Source organism: Loxodonta africana, chromosome 1 (genome assembly GCF_030014295.1).
Source record: "Loxodonta africana isolate mLoxAfr1 chromosome 1, mLoxAfr1.hap2, whole genome shotgun sequence".
Classification (NCBI taxonomy): domain Eukaryota; kingdom Metazoa; phylum Chordata; class Mammalia; order Proboscidea; family Elephantidae; genus Loxodonta; species Loxodonta africana.
Window position 1 is genome coordinate 350,734 of NC_087342.1, and position 21,543 is coordinate 372,276.

General features: G+C 44.4%; 1 protein-coding gene across 6 annotated transcripts in view; it reads left to right on the top strand.

Moving 5' to 3' along the window:
* The window catches only part of PHLDB2 (pleckstrin homology like domain family B member 2), a 333,831-nt gene that overhangs the window by 178,309 nt on the left and 133,979 nt on the right, over positions 1-21,543 (top strand). For 5 of the 6 annotated variants that reach the window (XM_064289130.1, XM_064287433.1, XM_023551839.2 and 2 more), the window contains one exon: positions 18,801-20,149. In XM_064289130.1, the coding sequence (XP_064145200.1) occupies positions 18,801-20,149 (1,349 nt within the window). Of the gene's footprint in view, positions 1-217; positions 301-18,800; positions 20,150-21,543 lie in introns of those variants that run through there. The other variant, XM_003412997.3, reaches the window with a different exon arrangement.

The following is a 21,543-nucleotide window of genomic DNA, read 5'->3' on the forward strand; positions in this document are numbered from 1 at the left end:
CCGAGCCGAGCCGCCAGGTGAGGAGGGGCCGGCGGCCGGCCTGGAGGAGGGGGCTGCGCCGGCTCCGCGCGCCCGGGCGGCTGCAGGCAGGCAGGCGCGGCCTCCCCCGCCGCCGAGTTGGTCGCCGCGGGTCGGGGGCGGAGAGGAGGCGGCGGCGGGGCCGGGGAGGCGCGCTCACTGCGCACGGCGAGTCCCGAGTGGCCGGCGGGCGCGCGGCTGCGGCTGGGCCGGGCCGGAGCCGGAGGGAGGACGGGCGGGCGGCTGGGCCCGAGAGCCGCGGCGCGGAGGGAAGATGAGACGGTGAGCGGGCGCGGGGCGCGGGGCGCGGGGTTCCTTGGCTTCTCTTGCTGGCGGTGGGGACAAAAGCCCGGGCTGGGGTCGAAAGAGCCGGGTTGCGCAGCTTTGCGGGGGCCTGAACCCTGTTCTGCACGATTCTGTGGGGCTGGGTTTGGGTGGACCTCTGCTTGAGGAGGTTCTGGGGAAGAGTGTCGGGAAAGAGGAGACCCTCAGGGCGCGATGGTGGGGAACAGGCGGGGCTTGGGGGTACCAGGTTGCAACTTCTGCCGAGTTCTGAGGCATAGCCAGGAAGGAAGGACCCCAATCTTCATAATCGAGCTGCTTTTTCAGGGAGAGCGCTGGAAAGAGAAGGTCTTCAGCTGGATGTTGGGGCGCAGGATTCAGAAACAATTACTCCCCCCCCCCCGCCAATTTCCGGCTAGATCCAATAAGAGATAAATTCTTCTGGTTTCACAGTTTTTCAAGAGGGAACTCCCGAGTTTGAACAGCCGGGAGTCCCGGGTTTTGATTTTGGCCTTAGATCCCCTAAAAGTTTATGGTGTGGCTGTCTCCCCACCGCTAGAGATAGCGGCTGGAAGCCTTGGAGAACGTTTTGAAACCCCGTTCAGCCTGCGCCCCGCGTTGTGGAGGCGCAGCTGAAATGTTCGCTGGTGCATTTAGTAACAGCCCAAACAGTCATCGCTTATCAAAGTGCTGAAGACCCGGCTAACTCCTGCCACCGCCAGGAAATTAAAAGGCTGACAGGCTGTCCCTCCCAGGGTTCGGGTTTCCTGTTTGAAAGTGTTTAGTGTGTGCAGCCCGCTTCCAGCGTCTACTCATCTACCTTTCTGATGTAGAAGAGGGAGGGCGCCGGCAGCCTTTTTATGTCGGTAGACTTGCCCGGGGCTGGAAATCCTCTTGGCTGGCCCTGCCCACATCCCTAGAAGTCTTCCTTCTGCAACACTGAAGTAGCTCTAGAGTTCTCCAATGCCCAGATAGGCAGAGCCAGACGCAGCTGGGAGTTGGAGCTAGAAGAGGCAGACAAACGAGGAGTCGTTTTAGCATAAATGCTTGTCAGCCACATTTCCCTTCTTTATGTTATTGTATAAGTTATAGATACGTATTTTCAAATCCTGAATGTGTAACTTTAAGCTTCCTAGTTTGGCTTAATTTGAGCGTTTGAGGTATGATGTCTCAGGGATTCTAACATCATCTGAATTCAGCTGGGAGCGGTTTAAGAGGTTCACAGTTTCAGAGGGTTAAACTTTTGCCCTGAGAGCGCTTGAATTCTTGGTTCCTGGTAGGACAGCAACAGGGTCGTTGGATATGAGACAAATAAACCTTTAGAGTTGCCCGCTGTTTTAACAGAATGGCTATATCCCTAGTGCTATGCCCTCAATTGTCTAAACATTTGTTTGAATAGGACTGAAGCTCTTTGAAAAGTAGAAGTAACCGCTGTGTCTATTCATGGGTCCCTTTTCAGGCCCTCGACTTAGGTATTTAAAAGATTTTTTTTTTTTTGCCTCATATATTTAATGTGGAACGTTTAAACATTATATGTACTTAAGAAACTCTGTAAAGTTTCCAAAGCGTTTCTAACTGGCGTTTCCTTTAATACCGACTGGTGTAGCCTTCACCTCCTGAAACCCAGAGTTTGCAAATCGCAGCCTCTCTCACAAATGGAAAAACGAGATGTTTGGTTAAGAGTAGTCATAATTTCAGTGCATTTGTAGGCCGCCGTCTGTTTCCTACGGTTGGCAGCTGTTCTTTTGGGGCTGAGGACTGACTGTAGGGGTGTCTGCTAAATCCTTGTTTAAAGGTAGGGGAGGAAAAGATGTTTGGGAATTTGGGTCAAAAGCTTGCTAACGCCCATCTTAGAGAACCCTGACTGGAGCATGTTCACTTAAACGACCTTTCTAGAAACATTTTATTTACTAGCTTTTGCACAGGAGAGGAAAGAAAAAGCCAAAGTGATTAAACAAACTGCTGGTTTTCACTATTTTCTTTAAAGCTCCATTTTGACGTCCATAAGTAAGGACTGGAAGCCCTGGTGGCTTAGTGGTTAGGAAGGAACTATGGCTGCTAACCAAAAGGTCAGCAGTTTGAATCCACCAGGCTCTCCTTGGAAACCTCATGGGGCAGTTCTACTCTGTCCTATAGGGTATCTAGGAGTTGGAATCGACTCAACAGCAAAGGGCTTGTTTTTTTTAAGTAAGGATTGATTCTGGAGTGTACTGGAGAAGTGATGTGGAGAACATGACTCCTTTTAAATAAATTTAAAGAGCAATTGAGTTTATGACTTTGTATGCTAATTTCCAACCCTTAACAGGGAGGTGGAGCCATGGACTTGAAAGAGAGTGGTTTTGCACATCTTCCAAGTAGAATACACGTGCTTTGTTTTATAAAGCTGTCTGTCTGCGCAGATGTTACGGTCTTGCCGCGCTTTAGGTATTAACTGGGTATATATCATCCGCTTTCAGACTAAAGCAACTTCCAAGTGACCTGCTTTATTATAAAGCCCGTATATGCACTAAAGCAGTGGTTCTCAACTCCAATGGAGAAGGTGGTTTTGTCTCCCAAGGGATGTTGGCAATGTCTGGACACATTTTCCATTGTCACAACTCAAGGGAGAGGCATGCTCCTGGCATCTAATGGGCCAGGGATGCTGTGAACATCTTACAATGCACAGAACCCACCAACAGAATTATCTAGCCCTAAACCTGGCACTGGAGTATTACCTCAAGGGCAAATGTTAACAAGATGAGGGAGCCTAATCTGACTTAGATCCTCAAGAACCTTGTTTAACTGTGTTCTTGCTCAACACAAAGAGAGCACGTCACAGAAGACTTTCTGTCTGTAGCGGATCCTTTTGCCGTTGGCGTTAGAGCCTTAACGTACCTTAGAGGTAAAGGAACTTGCTGTGTTCACTGACTACTTGGAGTCGGCTTAACATCAGAATTCTGGAATGTGAGAGCTGAAGAGAGCCTCAGGTATCACTAAATCCAATCCTGTTCATTTAATGGCTGTTACAAACTGAGACACCTGGAGATGAGTGGTTGCTAAGGTCTCACCTGAGCTTAATGGCGGATGCAGTTCTAGATACAGCCCAGAATTAGTGAATTTAGAAACCAATATTAGGCAAATGTTTTTTTTTTTTTCTTTAAAATTGGACCCGACCCTTTGTGGAGAGCGTTCAGAGGTCCCCCCATGAGGAAACGAATAAACTCTTTGCTGGGGGAGGGGTGGCATTAGCAGTGGTGACTGTGGACCATATGCCTGGGTGCGGCCGCCCCCAGAAGGGGATTCTTCCCTCGTGTGACCTGTAACACGCCGCTTCTGATGCCCGTGCTGTCCTGTCTCATGGCAAAGCAAGCAACAGATGGCTCCACAGACAGCAGATGCCGCTTTTGAATCCAGGTACAAAGCAAAACAGTTGAGATTTTCTGGTCCTCCCTGCCTTATGGGTTAGGAGTAGGGTGCGTGACGGATAGGGTTGCCTTGGCCAGAAGGGAGAATGAGAGAGGCCTGCTGAGTAGGAAGGAGAAAATGACTCCAGCATATAAGGAGGTGAGCATGCACTGGGGGCAACTGAGAGGGAGACTCCTAAGCTGAAGTCTAAGATAAATGTAACTGCATAGACCTTTGAATTAGGAGTTTAAAGATAATTCCAGCTTGACTGTCCTTTGGATGTTGTTGTTAGGTGCTGTTGAGTCGATTGCAACTATAGTGACCCTAGGTACAACAGAACGAAGCAATGCCCTGTCCTGCGCCATCCTCACAATCGTTATGCTTGAGCTCATTGTTGCAGCCACTGTGTCAGTCCATCTCTTCCTCTTTTTTTGTTGACCCCTCCTTTACCAAGCATGACGTCCTTCTCCAGGGACTGATCCCTCCTGACAACATGTCCAAAGTATGTGAGACAAAGTCTCGTCATCATCCTTGCTTCTGAGGGGCATTCTGGCTGTGCTTCTTCCAGGACAGATTTGTTTGTTCTTCTGGCAGTCCATGGTATATTTAATATTCCTCACCAACACTGTAATTCAAAGGTGTCAGTTCTTCTTCGGCCTTCCTTATTCATTGTCCAGCTTTGGCATGCACATCAGGTAATTGAAAACACTATGGCTTGGGTTACCAAAAAAACCAAACCCTTTGCCATCCAGGGATAGCGACTCTGATTCACAGGGACCCTGTAGGACAGGGTAGAACTGCCCCCTAGGGTTTCCAAGGAGCACCTTGTGGATTCAAGTTAGCAGCCATAGCTCTTAACCACACGGCTTAGATTAGGTGCATCTAGTCTTTAAAGTGACATCTTTGCCTTTTAACACTTGAAAGAAGTCTTTTGCAGCAGATTTGCCCACTGCAATGCATCCTGTTGTTTCTGGTAAAAGGAACTTTAGAAATCATCTTTCCTGAATCCTTTGCCGTTAAACCATTCCTACTTCCAGGCTAGGCTCTTAGGTTCTTTCCTCCCCTCCCTCCCCCCTCCCTCCCCCTACCCTCCCCTCCCTCCCCCCTCCCTCCCCTCCCTCCTCCTCCCTCTCCCTCCCCCTACCCTCCCCTCCCTCCCCCCTCCCTCCCCTCCCTCCTCCTCCCTCTCCCCTCCCCTCCCCTCCCCTCCTCTCCCCTCCCTCCCCTTCCCCTCCCCTGCCCAGTCCACTCCCCTCCCTCCCCTTCCCCTCCCCTGCCCAGTCCACTCCCCTCCCTCCCCCTCCCCTCCCCTGCCCAGTCCACTCCCCTCCCTCCCCCTCCCCTCCCCTGCCCAGATTCACAGTGACTCTGGACAGATAGTGGCAGAACCTGAACTGCAAGCCAAACCTAACTTGTATTCCCTTGCACTTTCTCTTATACCCACAGTCTCTACCATTTCATCTGTTTACCTGATGGGGAAGAAAATGATAGTGATATAAAGTTAATATAATTTCCTGGGAGAATTTATAAAGTATGGTATCCGTAAAGAGCTCTTTTTATGGAAAGGAGTTATTGCAATGAGTTTTTGATTATCAGAAAAGTTGTGCGCATATGGCCTGATGAATTACGAATACGTGTACATTCACATTCCACCCAAAAAACCCACTGCCGTGGAGTTGATTCTGACTCATAGCGACCCTACAGGACAGAGTAGAACTGCCCCATAGAGTTTCCAAGGAGCGCCTGGTGGATTCGAACTGCAGGCTTCTGGTTAGCAGTCGTAACTTTTAACCACTATACCACCAAGATTTCCTACACTCGCATTGCCAAACTACGGTTAGCCATTAAGCCCATGATTACGGAGTCTAGTTCTCTGTGCCAGGTGGTCCTGCCAGAAAAGTTACTTCATTTAATCCTGAAATCTGGGAGGTTCTGGCAAGATGGGAGAGTTTTGAATATCACTTTCCTGGGAGAGGGCAGAGCTCTGAATGTTGCTGAAGTAGGTTCTTATCATCCTGACAGCTAGCCAACGGTGTGCCTCAGAGTCAGGTACAGAGTATATTTAGAAATCACTCAAAAGTAATGACTCTTAAGGGGTCTGTTCCCTGCAGGTGCTACAATGAAGAGGCGTAGCCTTTCCACTATCACCTTTTATTAGCCATTCTTGTTACTTTTTTTCAGACATGATGGGAAAAAGACAGGAGTTGGTTTTTAATTTTTTTTTTAAATAACCACTTACTATTGAGTTTTTTTTTTTTTTTTTTTTAACATGACTGTTGTCTTTTGAAAGTGATTAAACCCGAAAAGGGTAGCTTAGGGTTTCAAACCGCTTCAAAATAATCTCCTAAGAAGTCAGAACTTGTTACTCCGTCACCTTGGAAGCTGTACATTCCAGAGGTTAATTTGCACACAAGTTGTTTTCATGATATTTAAGGATGTTTCTTAGACATGGAAACCCTGGTGGTGTAGTGGTTAAGTGCTACGGGGCTGCTAACCAAGAGGTCGGCAGTTCAAATCCACCAGGCACTCCTTGGAAACTCTATGGGGCAGTTCTACTCTGTCCTATAGGGTCGCTATGAGTCGGAATTGACTCGACGGCAGTGGGTTTTTTTGGTTCTTAGATGTTGTTGAAAAGAAGATTTGTGCGGCATCTGCTTTGAAGTCAAGATTGTTACAATAGCGGCTAGGGGTCAATAAGAGAAGCTCAGGAATTTTGAAGTCAGTTCATTGAGGCACAGGGAATATAGAGGTGGTTGAAACTTGCTGTATACAGAGACAAAAATATAAACCAAAAAATAGATAAGATAGAAAGTATTAGGCTAAGTTATGGAGAGATTTTTGAGGAGTTTTTTTTTTTTTAATTTTTATTGTGCTTGAAGTGAAAGTTTACAAATCAAGTCAGTCTCTCATAGAAAAATTTATATACACCTTGCTATATACTCCTAGTTGCTCACTCCCTAATGAGACAGCAGACGCCTTCTCTCCACCCTGTATTTCCATGTCCATTCGGCCAGCTTCTGTCCCCCTCTGCCCTCTCATCACGCCTCCAAACAGGAGCTGCCCACGTAGCCTTATGTGTTTACTTGAGCCAAGAAGCTCACTCCTCACCAGTATCATTTTCTATCTTACAGCCCAGTGCACTCCCTGTCTGAAGAGTTGGCTTTAGGATTTGTTCCTCTCTTGGGCTAACAGAAGGTCTAGGGACCATGACCTCTGGGGTCCTTCTAGCCTCAGTCAAACCATTAAGTCTGGTCTTTTTATGAGAATTTGAGGTCTGCATCCCACTGCTCTTTTGCTCCCTCAGGGATTCTCTGTTGTGTTCCCTGTCAGGGCAGTCATCAGTTGTAGCCAGGTACCATCTAGTACTTCTGGTTTCAGGCTGATGTAGTCTCTGGTTTATGTGGCCCTTTCTGTCACTTGGCCTCGTAATTACCTTGTGTCTTTGGTGTTCTTCATTCTTCTTTGCTCCAGGTGGGTTGAGACCAATTGATGCCTCTTTGATAGCAGCTTGCTAGCGTTTAAGACCCCAGACACCACTTTCCCAAGTGGGATGTAGAATGTTTTCTTAATAGATTTTATTATGCCAGTTGACTTAGATGTCCCCTGAAACCATGGTCCCCAAACCCCTGCCCCTGTGCTGACATTTTGAGGAGTTTTTACAAGAAATATTTGTTTTAAGTTGTGTAGGCTGATTTTAGATGAACTCTTTCTCTTTACAGATTGAAGGGAAGAAAAACTTTGTGCATGCCAATATTAATATTTGTTGCCTTGAGCAGGGTTGGACATTTCTAAGACTTGCCACTAAGTCTAGAGTTCAGTGGACACCAGTGTTGCCCACCTTCTTGGGATGTTTTGTTTGCATAGCGCGTGTGACTTCTCCAGATGGTGGTGGGCTTGTGGAGTTAGCATATAGAATAGCAAAAACACTAAAGGTTAGAAGAATTTTCCAAAATGTGTCTCTTGACCAATGTACTTTTGCTAAAAAAAAAAAAAGGCAGGTAAAAGCAAAGGAAAGCCAACTCCTGCATTCTTTTGGCCAGTTCAGACCCAGCCTGAACAATGCATCATAAAAAAACCACTGCCGTCGAGTCGATTCCGACTCATAGGGATCCTGCAGGACAGAGTAGTACTGCCCCATAAAGTTTCTAAGGAGCACCTGGTGGATTCAAACTGCCGACCTTTTGGTTGGCTGGCGTAGCTCTTTAACCACTATGCCACCAGGGTTTCCCAATGATATTCAGAGGAGGCTGGGACCTGATGTCTGCCTGCCACACTGCTTATGTCATTGCAGAAGCAGGTTTTCAGAAATAGCTTAAGATTTACTTAGGGAATTGCAAATCATGGAATGCAGAACAAAATATTTCTTATACATCATGCTGAATCCAATACCCGTACTGTATTGCATTAACGTAAGTGGAACTAGGCTTTTTTCTCACTGTGTCATGCTGAAACAATTCACTGTGCCCTTGGATTATGATGGGCAGCAGTGCCGGTGAAATCTTTTCCCAATTAGGTAGCTGCTGCCTTATCACCAAAACATATTTCTGTTCTGCGGTCATTTCCATTTCCTGCATTATATAACTGGTACGTCTGTGTTATTTAACCAGTATCTATGGGAGTCGAGAATGTTGGAGGAGAAACGACATCTCATTAACCCCTCACTATTTCAAATATGAGGAAGTCTCTGCTAAAACAAGGTGAAGACAGGTGAAGTGACTTGCTCCAGACCTTCTGTTAGTTGGCAGACCCAGGACTCAGCCTGGTCTTCTGACTCGTGTTCCTGGCAGCCTGTCCAGCCTTCTTTGTACCAGGTTGGCCTCTACAATAAAAATAACATCCTAATGTAACCATTTCCTATATTAGCCCTCTTGGCCAGGTTATAAAAAAACTGATTAAAATTAAATTTGATTTCGTCAGTTGTTTATTAACCTCTGGTGGTTCAAATTCTTTCCTTTCTCTCCGCAGCAAGAAATGGTCAAAAGGTGGGTAGTAGGAAAGGGAAAAATTAATTAAATGCCTTAGAACTCCCCCCACTCTGCATAATCAAACTTTTAGTAATGAAGAAATTGTTTCAATATTGGCTTTTTTTTTTTTTTAACTTTATGCTATTTTAGAAACCCATCTACCTCATTTTTTAGCTAAGGGAAAAACGTTATGACTGTGGGCGATGTGGTTCACTTGTGTGCCTACCTATGCTCTGACTATTCCCAGTCCATAAATACTGGTAAGGGGGTGGGAACGTATGAAGTATTTGAGTCTGAGGAATATCACTTTGGAATCAAATACTACTCTTCAGGTAGTGCATTTTGGTCACTAGTTGGAACGGCAGAGAGGTTGGCAGAGAGATCAGATAAATTAGCTCTCAAGGACTCTCCACAGCTTCTAATTCAAGCCTGTAGCCGTTTCAGGTTCAAAACAAACAAACAAAAAAAATCGTTTGCCATCCAGTCTATTCTGATTCACGGTGACCCCACGTGTGTCAGAGTAGAACTGTGCTCCACAAGGTTTTCAGTGGCTGTGATCTTTTAGAAGCAGGCTTTTTCTTCTGAAGCACCTGGGAGGATTCAAACCGCCAACCTTTGGTTTGCAGCTGAGCGCTTAACCATTTACACCACCCAGGGACTCTATTTCAGGTTCAAGAGCACCTTTATCGCAATGTCATCCCTAAGGCAACATTTTACTTGTTCGAACATAGCTTTGAGCTCAAAGAATTGGAAGAAAGGTGCCTTTTCCTGCAGTACATCTCCGCTTCAGGACGGTAATCTGAAGTAAAGGCAGTTCGTGACTCTCTACTTCTCTGGCTGTATCTTCGCTGTCATGGTCATGTCCGGGTTTATAGGGACTTGGTGACAATCTCTTAGTTTCATCCATAAAATAGACCAATGGTCAGGAATAAGAAACATCTGGAAATATTTGATTTGGGGGGAAAAGTTGGAAATCGCTATTTGAACTAAAACTATTTTAAGATTCTATTCTGAAGACATGGGTCTATAAGTTCCCACTTAAGGAACTTATTCTACTTTCAGAGAAGCAGAAACAGAATTTAAAAGTCTACAAAGTATGTCTACCTCTTTTTTAGTATAAATATGTCAGGGAGTAATCTGTGTGTTTTTATATTTTTGATGCTGAAATTCTTCAGGATTTGGAGGGTTTGATAGTCTTTGTGAATACTTCTACCTTTCAACTTTCTGAAGAGATGGCTTTGATTTGGGTACACATAGTGGTGAAATTTAGATGCCCCCCCCCCCCACAGCATTCATTGTCTTGGAAGTATCCTAAATATATTGACCTGATGACTTTTAATTTTGACAATTAATTTGCTTCTAGATTTCTCCCAGGCACTTAAAAACCAATCCGCTTTTAGGAGCTTGATTCAATATGATAGAGAGTTAGTCCTTCATATTTTAAAAAATTAGATAGAAGTCACAGTTAGGATGCCATCCTTCTTTGTAAAGTAAACCACTATAATTTTTAAGTCAGTGCGTGGGTTTAATTTTATTCATAGTGCTTTGCAGAAATAATACATCTTTTTATTATTTTATTATGGAAAACTTTAAACATACACAGAAGTTGAGAGTAAAATACAATAAAGCTGCGTGTACCCATCACCCAGCTTCAGCAACTATCGACATATGCTAATCTTGTTTTGTTTGTGGTTGTCACATCCCTTAAAACATGGACTTCTGTAAAACAAATTCTGACAGTATAACATTTCATCCATAAACAATTTAAAATATATCTCTAAGAGATGAGGCCTAAAAAATAGCTATAATATCATGATCACACCTAAAATATTGGCAGTAATTACACTATCATCTATTTACAAATCATTGTTCATAGTTTCCAGTTGTCTCATAATTTTTTTTTTAATAGTGAGTTGCTCAAAACAAGACCTAAACAAGGTCCACACATTGCATTTAATTGGTATGTCTCTCCAATCTCTTTTAACTGAGAACATAGTTCTCTATCCTTCTTGTTTCTTTTTCCTTACCATTTGATGGTTGAAGAAACTGATCATTTTTTCTGTAGAGCTTCCCATATTCTAGGTTTAGGCATCTCAGTGGTGTTGTGTAACACATTCTTCTGTCCCTTTATTTTCTGTAATTGGCTACAGCATACTTTCATTAAAAAAAATTTTTTTAACAGAGTACTTTTGAGAGCTTTACTACTAAATCGCTATGTTGAACTCAGTTTATAATAATATATGTGTAAATACCTATAGAACTATGATTGTCTCTTTATATACTCCTAAAGCCGCTGTCATGGTATAAACACAAACGTGAATCCAATTGATGAAAGTCTTAACTTGATTATTTAGGGAAAAGGCAGGATTTTCTCAAGCAGAAAGGAAATTTGAATCACTCAAAAGTTTTTGGAGGTTGCTTCTGCTTTCTGTCCTCCTTCCTCTTCCTTCCTCACTGGCTGAAGAGAGTTATCACAGGAAACATGCAGCCAAATTCCTTGGATTGCCTAAAGAATACTTTAAAGATCCTACAGACAAGTGTTACTTAAAGGACTAGAACAAAATTGAAAAAAAAACAAAACTCTATAATTGATGTTTTACCCTTTTCACTAAGAGTCCTCTAAGATTCTTAAGAATTTCTTGTATAAAACAATCTGGAGTTAGTTAAAAGTAGCCTCTGATCACAGGAGATAAAGATTCTCATTTGATATATGGCTACTGTTGTTAATTACGAGTATTTTTAGGATCCTTCGAATACCATCTGGAGTTCCTTTTTTGATAAAGCTTGGACTTCAGTACAAGTAGGAATATCAGAAGGTAGCCTGGGATTAGTTAGACTCCTTTATTGTGGTGCTGTGATGGGAAGAGGCTTAAAATTCTAGTTTTTTGTCTCCACTTCTCCCATCCCCATCAAGTGTTCTCACTGTCCCCCATCACTCACCACGCCCTTCTGGGCTCTTTTCTCTTCCCTGTAGCATCATGTGAATCTTCTGTTCTTTCCTTAATGATCTCTCTTACCTCTTCTGTAAGATGTCTTCAGAAAATAAAAAAGTAAAAAAAAAAAAGGAGAGAACAAAGCCAAGAAAGACATGTGTGGTCAGTGTCCTGAGACCTCACATAGACACCACAGATGCTGAAGTGGGCAGAGGGTTATTGACCATCCCATAATAGCTGTTTTTCCAGAAAAGCCTACTCTTGTTACATTTTTGTTACAACTTTTACAACACCTCACCATGATCGGTTGATTCCCCAGGCTTCCTGCCTTCTGGCAGGAGGCCGAGGCGCAGGTGTACTGACTCCGAATCTACCCGCCCTACGACCTTCCTGGGGTGGCAGTGGCAAGCCATCACCATTTTTTCAGGGCCGTGTGCAGTATCTTTAGAGCCATGCACAAAAACCCATTTGGTAAAATTACGCGGACTGTGCATGCATCACCAGACTGAAGATCCTGCCCTCACTGTTCATGCATATGTATGTCACTCCCTATAAAAGGAGCAAACCTGTCCTGGTTCAGGGAGCTGGCAGCCTTAGGTCACGAGATCCTGCCAGTCTCCCAGTTTGCAAACTGTGAATAAACCTTTCTCTTCTTCCAACCCTGTGTCTGACTGTCTTCAATTCGCTGGTCTGCTGGACAAGAAACTATTAGTTGTCGGCTTCAATGCCAGTGACTCTCACACTTCTCCCCAGCCGTGCTGTGGTCACCCCAACACCAGGCAAACTCTGAGTGTGCTGCAGTGTTGTCTGGGTCCCCAAGAGCCTCCTCTGACTGTCACAAAAAGCCTTCATGTGTTTTAGGCAAATGCGGACATGCAGGCAGTGTGTGTCTGTCTCTGTGTGTCTGTGGTTGTGTGTGCCTGTCTACACAAGTTAGGATTTGCAGCTGCCTGTTGTAATAGGGGAAACCCTGGTGGTGTAGTGGTTAAGTGCTACGGCTGCTAACCAAGAGGTCAGCAGTTCAAATCTGCCAGGCGCTTCTTGGAAACTCTGTCCTATAGGGTCACTATGAGTTGGAATCGACTCAACGGCAGTGGGTTTTTGGGTGGGAATAGGCTCAACCTTCAAGAATAAATCAGGCCTTCTTATTCAGCTATTAAAATATATTTCTTCCTGTGGAACTGCTGCTTTTGGACTTTTTGAGAGATGAAAACACCTTCCTTAGAGACTATCAACCTACTACCTGTGTTGAGTCTATAAGAATTATTTTGTTCAAACAGACAGATCTTGCAACAACAAGGAACATGGGGCAAAGGCAAGGAGTTGGGATCCATTTGCGGCTATGTTTATTTGCAAAAAGAACAATAAGGGTACTGTGTCCACTAACAAATGGAGTAATTTTTTTTCTTCTCTGCACTGGGATATAAAGTCTCAAGTGTGGAGGAAAAGTTTCAAGGAGCAGGGTGTATGAAGCCAGGATGAGGGGGTAGGAGAAGACTAAGTTCATGGAGATAGGCGTTGAGACAGTGGGAGCGTCCAGGTTTAGGGATGTCTGCAGAAGCTGAGTGAGGGAGAGAGGATCTGGGATGTTTCCAGGGAGGAGGTTGTTTGCAGCTGGGCATGGGGATATGTGGTGAGGTGAATGAGGGCTTTTTGCAGAGAGGGAGGAGGATTCAGGGAGGGAAGGAAACATTTGTGTAGCAGGAGGGTGTGTTTACAGAGGGAGAGTGGAGGGGACTGTGGGTTTAACCAAGGATGGTGTTTGGTGAACTGAGGATGGGGAAAACAGGCTGCGTTTGGATTCTGAAATGAGAACGTTGCTCAAGAAGGAAGTGGGTGTTCCTGAAGCTTCTAATCGGCCCCTTCTTCATCTATTTAGTGCAAAAGGAGGGAGGTTTTTGTGTCTACTGTTCTCAAGTGTAAAGCTTGGATTTTGGGGTTGAGCTAGATGTTTCGTTTTCTCCCTTTCGCTTCTCTGAGAGCTTCCTCTCAGTCTCCACCTGCTGCCACTGGTCACCACAGAAAATTCCTCCCGCAGAGTCCATGGAAAGAATGGCACAGCTTCTGAGGGACTGCTTGAGTAGTCTGAACCCAATTCCATGCCATCCTTACCTCCTTTCCTCTTCATGTTGCCATGTTGTAAACATCACTGAGGAAAAAACCAGCTTGTGGACCACCAGCGGTCTGGGAGAGCTTTGAACACCAGGCCTCTACCGTTGTCTATGACAAAAAAAATGTGCCCAGAGTCTGCATCTTGGCTCCCAGGGCCTTTGCAGGCACAGGAATAGACTCAAACTTTGTTATAAAGTGGAAATATTGACTCCACCCTCCTGCTATCTTTTGAGGTTATTTTTTCCTGAATTTTCTTCTGAGATCCACATCCCTCCCCCATTTTTCAATAATATGAAGTGAATTTCTGCTTTCCTATCATTTGCTCTTGCAAACCCATTTTGATTAAAAAAAAAAAAAAAAGTTGCTGTCAAGCCGATTCCAACTCACAGCGACCCCACGTGTGTCAGAGTAAAGGCGTGCTGCCTAGGGTTTTCAATGGCTGATTTTTCTTTAATAGATTGCCAGGCCTTTCTTCTGAAGCAGCTCTTGGTGGACTCAAACCTCCAACTTTTCAGCTGTCTTAGTTATCTGGAGTTGCTGTAACAGAGGTAGAAGTGGATGGCTTTAACAAATGGAAGTTTATTTTCTCACAGTTGAGGAGGCTAGAAGTCCAAATTCAGAGTGCTGGCTCTAGGGGAAGTCTGTCTGTCTCTGTCAGCTCTGGAGGAAGGTCCTTGTCTCTTTGGCTACTGCTTCGTGATTGCTTGGTGATCTCTGTGTGTCTTGGCACCTGTCTTACCCCATCTCTTCTGTGTCTGATTGTTTAATCTCTTTTATATCTCAGAAGATGTTGACTCAAAAGAGTCAAAAGACTCAAAATACAGCCAAAAGATTCAAAAGAGATTGACGCACTATACTAACCCTGCCTCATTAACATAATAAAGACACCCTATCACCAAATGGGATTATAACCACAGACACAGAGGTTAGGATTTAGGATAGGGAACACAGTTCAATCCTTAACACAGCCAAGTGTGTTAACCATTTCCCTACCCAGGGACTCCCTGCTTTGATTAATTCGTGTTATACTGAGCAGTCCTAAGGAGTGTCTCTACATGGCAAAGGAGAAGGATGGGCAAGTACTATGTTGTGTACTTTAGGAATGCCCCAGACTCTCTTGGTACAAATTACCTGGGTCGTTTCATTTAGAGAGGCCAGACTTTAAGTCCCTGACACAACAAAACAAACACTTATTTTTTAACTTTGCTCCCTGGGTGTGTTTTTTATTACCTTAAACCCAAGATCACCCTAGCTCTGGCAGTCACATCTGTGTAAATTCACTGCTGTGCTGTTTTATAATTTGAATGGAATCTCTTTCGCTGTATGGCTATTTGGTATAAGTGGAGCCGGAGAACCATATCTGAATACAAATGCCAAAATTGTGCCCAGGAGGAAAGAGTCTACCAAGAAACTTTTAAAAAATGGTCCTTGAGATTGGCTTTTCTAAATCCTTTTCTTCTCCAGGGAAAAAGTACTATGATTTTCCGTGTCATCTTTTAGAGGTCTCTGGCTTTTGGCATTTTCTGATTGACAAGGAGGTGCTGTACATTTCTGGCAGTAAAATAACAAGAGTGCTGCAGGGATTAAATTTATGAATTGGAAGGTAAACCCAAACGTTTCGACACACATTAACTTCTTTCCTGTTTAGACTTCGCAGTCTTGTCTTTTCTCTCAGATGGGCACCAGGTGCCGTCTTCCTTTCTCCAGGCCCATTCTTTGGGTGTGCCTGCCAACAGCTGTATCCCTTCAAGGCCCCAGGACTTTTTGCTTCCCCAATAACATAATGCAGTGATCTTATAATTTCACTGAGACCTCTTTTTTGTTTAGATTAAATGTACCAAAACCAAACCCATTTGCTGTGGAGTTGATTCGGGAAACCCGAAATAAACACACCAGTTGTAGATCAAGAAGACAGGCTGTAAACCTTGGAGTCTTCTTTAGCTCTTTTTTTTTTTTTTTTAACACATGTTAACACAGATCTTTCTTTCCCGCTTTCTTGTTTGGCACCTTGGAAACGCCCCATGCAGTGTTTCCTTTCAACCCCCACCACGCTGGCCCTTCCTCTTCTTTCTTCTCCTAAACTCAGCCCCAGTCTCTGACGCGTTCTGTCTGTCGTGCTGCAATCACCCACTCCCTCCCTGTTGCCTAGGGAATTATACCCAAACTCCTCCACTTTGTTCTCCAACCTCCTTCCTCTGTTCTCCTTGTCTACACCCTAGTCTTCCCTCACACTGCATTACTGGCCATCTACTTCCAAAAAATCAGCCATCGAAAACCCTATGGAGCACAGTTGTACTCCCACATACATGGAGTTGCCATGAGTCGGAATAGACTGGATGGCATCTGGTTATAGTTTTATTAGCCCAAATAAAGAGGGAGTGAAGCTTGGTCATGTTTCGTGCAGGCGATTAAGTGGCACTTGGTCTGTAATCAAGTTCAACTATATTAATAATGTCATGTAGACTTTATCATCTCAAATGACACCAATATTTTATACTTCTAAGTCAAAAGTTAAACTTTTAAATGCCCATTTTGACTTGAGATCTTCAATCCTTTAATTCAATACTGTTAGAATAAATGTTTAAAATGCAGAATTTAGGTTCCCTGCTTAGCATTTGGCTTCTGTGTAATACCATTTGCTCTGGCTTGCTTTCTGGATTGGTGTCTGCACATTGGGAGAACACCTTTTCTAACTTAGTTCTAGTCCCCACTTCCTATGCACTAATCCAAAAACCACAAAATAATAAATGTTAGAGAGGTTGTGGAGAGACTGGAATACTTAGGGGCAGCTGGTGGGAATGTAAAATGGTACAGTCACTTTGGAAGTTGATTTGGCACTTATTTAAAAAGCTAGGAATAGAACTACCATAATATCCAGGAATCCCACTACTTGGAATATATCCTAGAGAAATAAGAGACATCACACGAATAGATATATGCACACTCATGTTCATTGCAGCACTGTTCACAATAGCAAAAAGATGGAAACAACCTAGGTACCCATCAACAGACAAATGAGTAAACAGATTATGGCACATACACACAATGGAATACTATGCAGTGATAAATTGGAATGATGAATCTATGAAACATCTCACAACATGGATGAATCCGGAAGGCATTCTGCTGAGTGAAATTAGTCAGTCACAAGAGGACAAGTATTATATGAGACCACTATTATAAGAACTCAAGAAAAGGTTTAAATACAGAAGAAAACATTCTTTGATGGTTAAGAGGGTGGGGAGGGAAGGACAAGAGAATTCACTAACTAGACAGTAGACAAGAATCATCTTAAGTGAAGGAAAGGACAACACACAGTACAGGGGAAGTCAGCACAACTGGACTAAACCAAAAGCTAAGAAGTTTCCTGAACACAGCCAAACATTTCGAGGGACAAAGTAGCTGGGGTGGGAGTCTGGGGACCATGGTTTCAGGGGATATCTAGGGTACATAGCATAACAAAGTTTATTAAGAAAATTCTCTGCACCCTACTTTGGTGAGTGGCATCTGCGATATTAAAAGCTTGGGAGCTGCCATGTAAGATGCATCAAGTGGTCCCAACCCACTTGGAGCAAAGGAGAATAAAGAACACCAAAGACACAGGAAAATATCAGCCCAACAGACAGAGGGGCCACATAAACCAGAAAGTCCATCAGCCTGAGACCAGATTAACTAGATGGTACCCAGCTACCACCAATAACCGCCCTGACAGGGAACACAGCAGAGAGTCCCTGATGGAGAGGGAGAAGAGTGTGGAGGAGAGCTCAAATTCACATAAAAGAACCAGACTTAATGGTCTTACTGAGACTGGAGGAACCCCTGAAGCCATGACCCCCAGACATTCTGTTAACCCAGAACTAAAACCATTCCTGAAGCTGACTCATCAGACAAAGATTAGACTGGACTATAAAACATAATACTCGTGAAGAGCGTGCTTCTTAGTTCAAGCAGATACATGAGACCAAATGGGCGGCTTCTGTCCAGAGGCAGGATGAGAAGGCAAGAAGGGACAGGAGCTGGCTTGAGGGACATGGGAAACCCGATGGAAGGGGATGTGCTGTCACATAGGGATTGCAACTAGTGTCACATAACAATATGTGTCTAAATTGTATGAGAAACTAATTTGAGCTGTAGACTGTCAGCTAAAGGACACACACACACACACCAAAGCTTAATGCTTGAGGCAGACATTTTTTTACCAGTTAAGCCAAACTATTGTTTGGTTTTAAGAAGACTTCAGGGGACATTTTTGGTTTAAGGCTTAAAGATTATCTCAGGGCAATAGTTCAGAGATTCATCCAACCTTCGTGACTCCAGGAAGTCTGGAGTCCATTAGAATTTGAAATTCTGCTCTGCTTGTTCCCCCTTTTGATCAAGATTCTTCTATAGAATCTTTGATTAAAATGTTCAGCAATGGTAGCCGGGCACCATCCAGTTCTTCTGGTCTCATGGCGCGGACGCAGTTGTTCATGGAGGCAATTATCCACACATTCCATTTCCTCCTTCTGTTCCTGACTCTCCTTCCCCTCTTCCTCCAGGTGAATAGAAGCCAATTGTTGCGCATTGGAGGTCACAGCCCTTTTCGAAAGAATCATTTCCAACCTTCATGTTATTGATCAATGTCTAGTACAAAACTTGCTCTCTCTCCCAGAGTGTGAATTTTGTTCCCTCAGAACTTTATTTCTGAGTGGTTAATGATTCTAGCAGAGACCCCTAAAGAAAGGCTCATTGCATGATCCCCTTGGGTATTTGCTAGGTATTCGGGAAGCAGGTTTTCCGCCAAGCACTACAACACTAAAGAGAAGTTGCCTTTCTTACTGTACTAGCCTAATCCTGCACATGTACCTCGTTAGAAATGTGTTTCCCTCAGATGTCACTGGTGCCCTCCTGACTTATCTCCCTTTTGTACAAAATACGTTCCAGATCAGTGGTTTTTAGTCTACCATTTGCAGTACAGTTTTACTACATTTATTAGTAAAACAGAGTTTGTGTTTGTTAGTTATATTTGTTTAGACTGTAAGACTAGTTGTCCCGATGTAGACTGGTGAGTGTTTTATTTATTTATTTTTTTAGTTAAGTAAAACTTTCTCATTTTTTTCTTTTCCAGGTTCCAACAAGATTATGGCAGAGCACAGCCAAATGCAAAAGCGGCTGGATTTCCAAAATGGTAGCTTAGAGGAAGGTCTTGAAGCAAATTCCCTTGAGAGCAATCCCCTAAACGTGATGGAGAGCCTAAGCCAGAAGAAATACTCTTCCAGTCTGAGATTTAAAGCCAATGGAGACTACTCTGGCTCCTATTTAACCCTCTCACAACCTGTGCCTGCTAAGAGAAGCCCTTCTCCTTTGGGAACCAGTGTCAGAAGTAGCTCCTCATTGGCCAAAATCCAGGGAAGCAAGCAGTTCTCTGGTGATGGCACTGACAGAAATCTTTCCACGAAGCCTCCCACTCCTTCAGTCAGCACCTCACCCTCCCTCGGTGGTTATCTGCTTGGCAGAGTGGAATTGGATCATTATACTGGTCGGGACAGTGAAAGGTCCTTGAGGGTCTCAGAAAAGTTCCCCTATTCCAAATATAGCTCAAGGAATAAATCCCACGACAATGTCTACTTTCTGGGAGGACCAGAAGGTCGAAAGGCATCTGGCTCCCTCCTGGCCATGTGGAATGGAAATACCCTGATTGATACCAGCCCCTCTCCCATCAGCAGATCAGGAGCGGCAAGCATGCCTTCTAGCCCAAAGCAAGCCAGGAGAATGAACGCTCAGGACAACCTGACGCTTCAGCCCAAGTTAACCAGACACAAGGAGCTCACATCTGAAAACATCGGTTTGAGAACCAGGAAGTATTCGGGCAGCAGCCTGAGTCACATGGGAGCCTATAGCCGATCCCTTCCCAGGTTGTACAAAGCCACAGAAAATCAGCTGATGCCTCTCAGTTTGCCTCCAAGGAACTCTCTGGGCAATTCTAAACGCACTAGACAGGGAGAAAAGGATCTACCTCATAGCATAATAGACAACGACAATTACCTTAATTTTTCTTCTTTAAGCTCAGGGGCTTTACCCTATAAAACCTCTGTGTCTGAGGGCAGTCCTTATGTAAGCTCCATCCTCAGCGTCCCTGCCAGTCCCCGTGTGGCTCGGAAGATGCTGCTGGCCTCCACGTCCTCCTGTGCCTCTGATGACTTGGAGCGGGCTCCATACTCAGGGACAAGCCCTAATCATTCCTTTCTTCCCGGAGAGCCGGACAGAGTGTTTGCGGCCGGGAGGAACTACTCCTGTGGGTCTGTCGAGTTTGATGATGCTGATTTGGACAGCCTCAGACAGGCCTCAGGAACCCCCCAGCCTGTTCTTCGGGAGCGAAAGAGCAGCATTAGCTCCATTTCAGGACGTGAGGACCTGATGGATTATCACCGGCGGCAGAGGGAGGAAAGGCTCAGGGAACAGGAGATGGAGCGATTGGTAATCTTCCTTCGTCTGATCGGGATTTACCATCTCAAGCGCTGCTTTCTCAGGCAGCCTTGATGGCAGATTTCAAGGGTATACCAGGGGGTGTAGACTTTCCATGTGCTCCAACACTGCTGTTTTTAATCCCTTTTTAGGTTTTTCTCCTGCTATCCTTCCTCCTTCCAGATCACTACTATTAGTCCTCTATAAGTATTTTGTTGAGAAGCCCTCGTGGTGCAGTGGTTAAGCATTCAGATGCTAACCTGAAGGTCAGCGATTGGAGCCCTGTGGGAGAAAGATGTGGCACTCTGCTTCCATAAAGATGGAAGCCTTGGAAACCCCATGGGGCAGTTCTGCTCTGTCCTATAGGGTCTTTACATGTCATTGACTCGATGGCAAAGGGTTTGTGTTAATAGGTATTTTGAAGACCTATATGGGGCCCTGGTGCCATAGTGGTTAAGAGCTTGGCTGCTAACCAAAAGGTTGACAGTTCGAATCCACAAGCTGCACTTTGGAAACTCTATGAGGCAGTTCTACCCTGTCCTGTAGGGTTGCTGTGAGTGGGAATTGACTTCACGGCAATAGGTTTGTGTTTTGATATGAGCCCTGGTAGCACCGTGGTTAAGAGCTTGGCTGCTAACCAAAAGGTTGGCAGTTCGAATCCACCAGCTGCTCCATGGAAACCCTATGGGGCAGTTCTACTCTGTTCTATAGGGTTGCTATGAGTCAGAATCGACTGGATGGCAACAGGTTTGAGGGTTTTTTTTTTTTGGGTTTATGTGTGCCTAATATGTGGTGGGGTGGGGGGTGCCTAATGTTATATTTCGGAAACCCTAGTGGCATAGCGGCATCAGGCACTCCTTGGAAACCGTATGGGGAGGTTCTACCCTGTCCTATACGGTCACCATGAGTTGGAATTGACTCGAGGTCAACAGGTTGTGTGTTGTTGTTTTAATATTATATTTACTTATTCTACAGCTGAATAACTTAGAATTATTGTAAATTCTTGAAAAACTCTAACACAGGTAGTTGTGAATTTTACTGATTTCTTTCAAACCTTACAAACTTTTAAGACAATAAGAAAACACTGATTTGTATTATTTATATTGTCATATTTGCGTGTGTATGGCTGATAGAAGTAGACAGCCAAGTCATGACTCAGCAGGAATTATGCGGTGCATTTTTCTGTAGGTTAAGTCGTCTAGGGAGCTGAAGGATAGTCTCATTGGTTCTCAACCTCTTCTCCATACCATTTGTGGGAGTGCACACACATGCACCCACGTGCACCATGGTTTCTTCAGCCATGCTTCTTACTACAGAAAGTGATTCCCAACTCTACGTACTCAGGAAAGTTATTGGGTTGTCTTTTTCTGTTTAAAACTATTATGCTTATTGTGGACAATATTGAA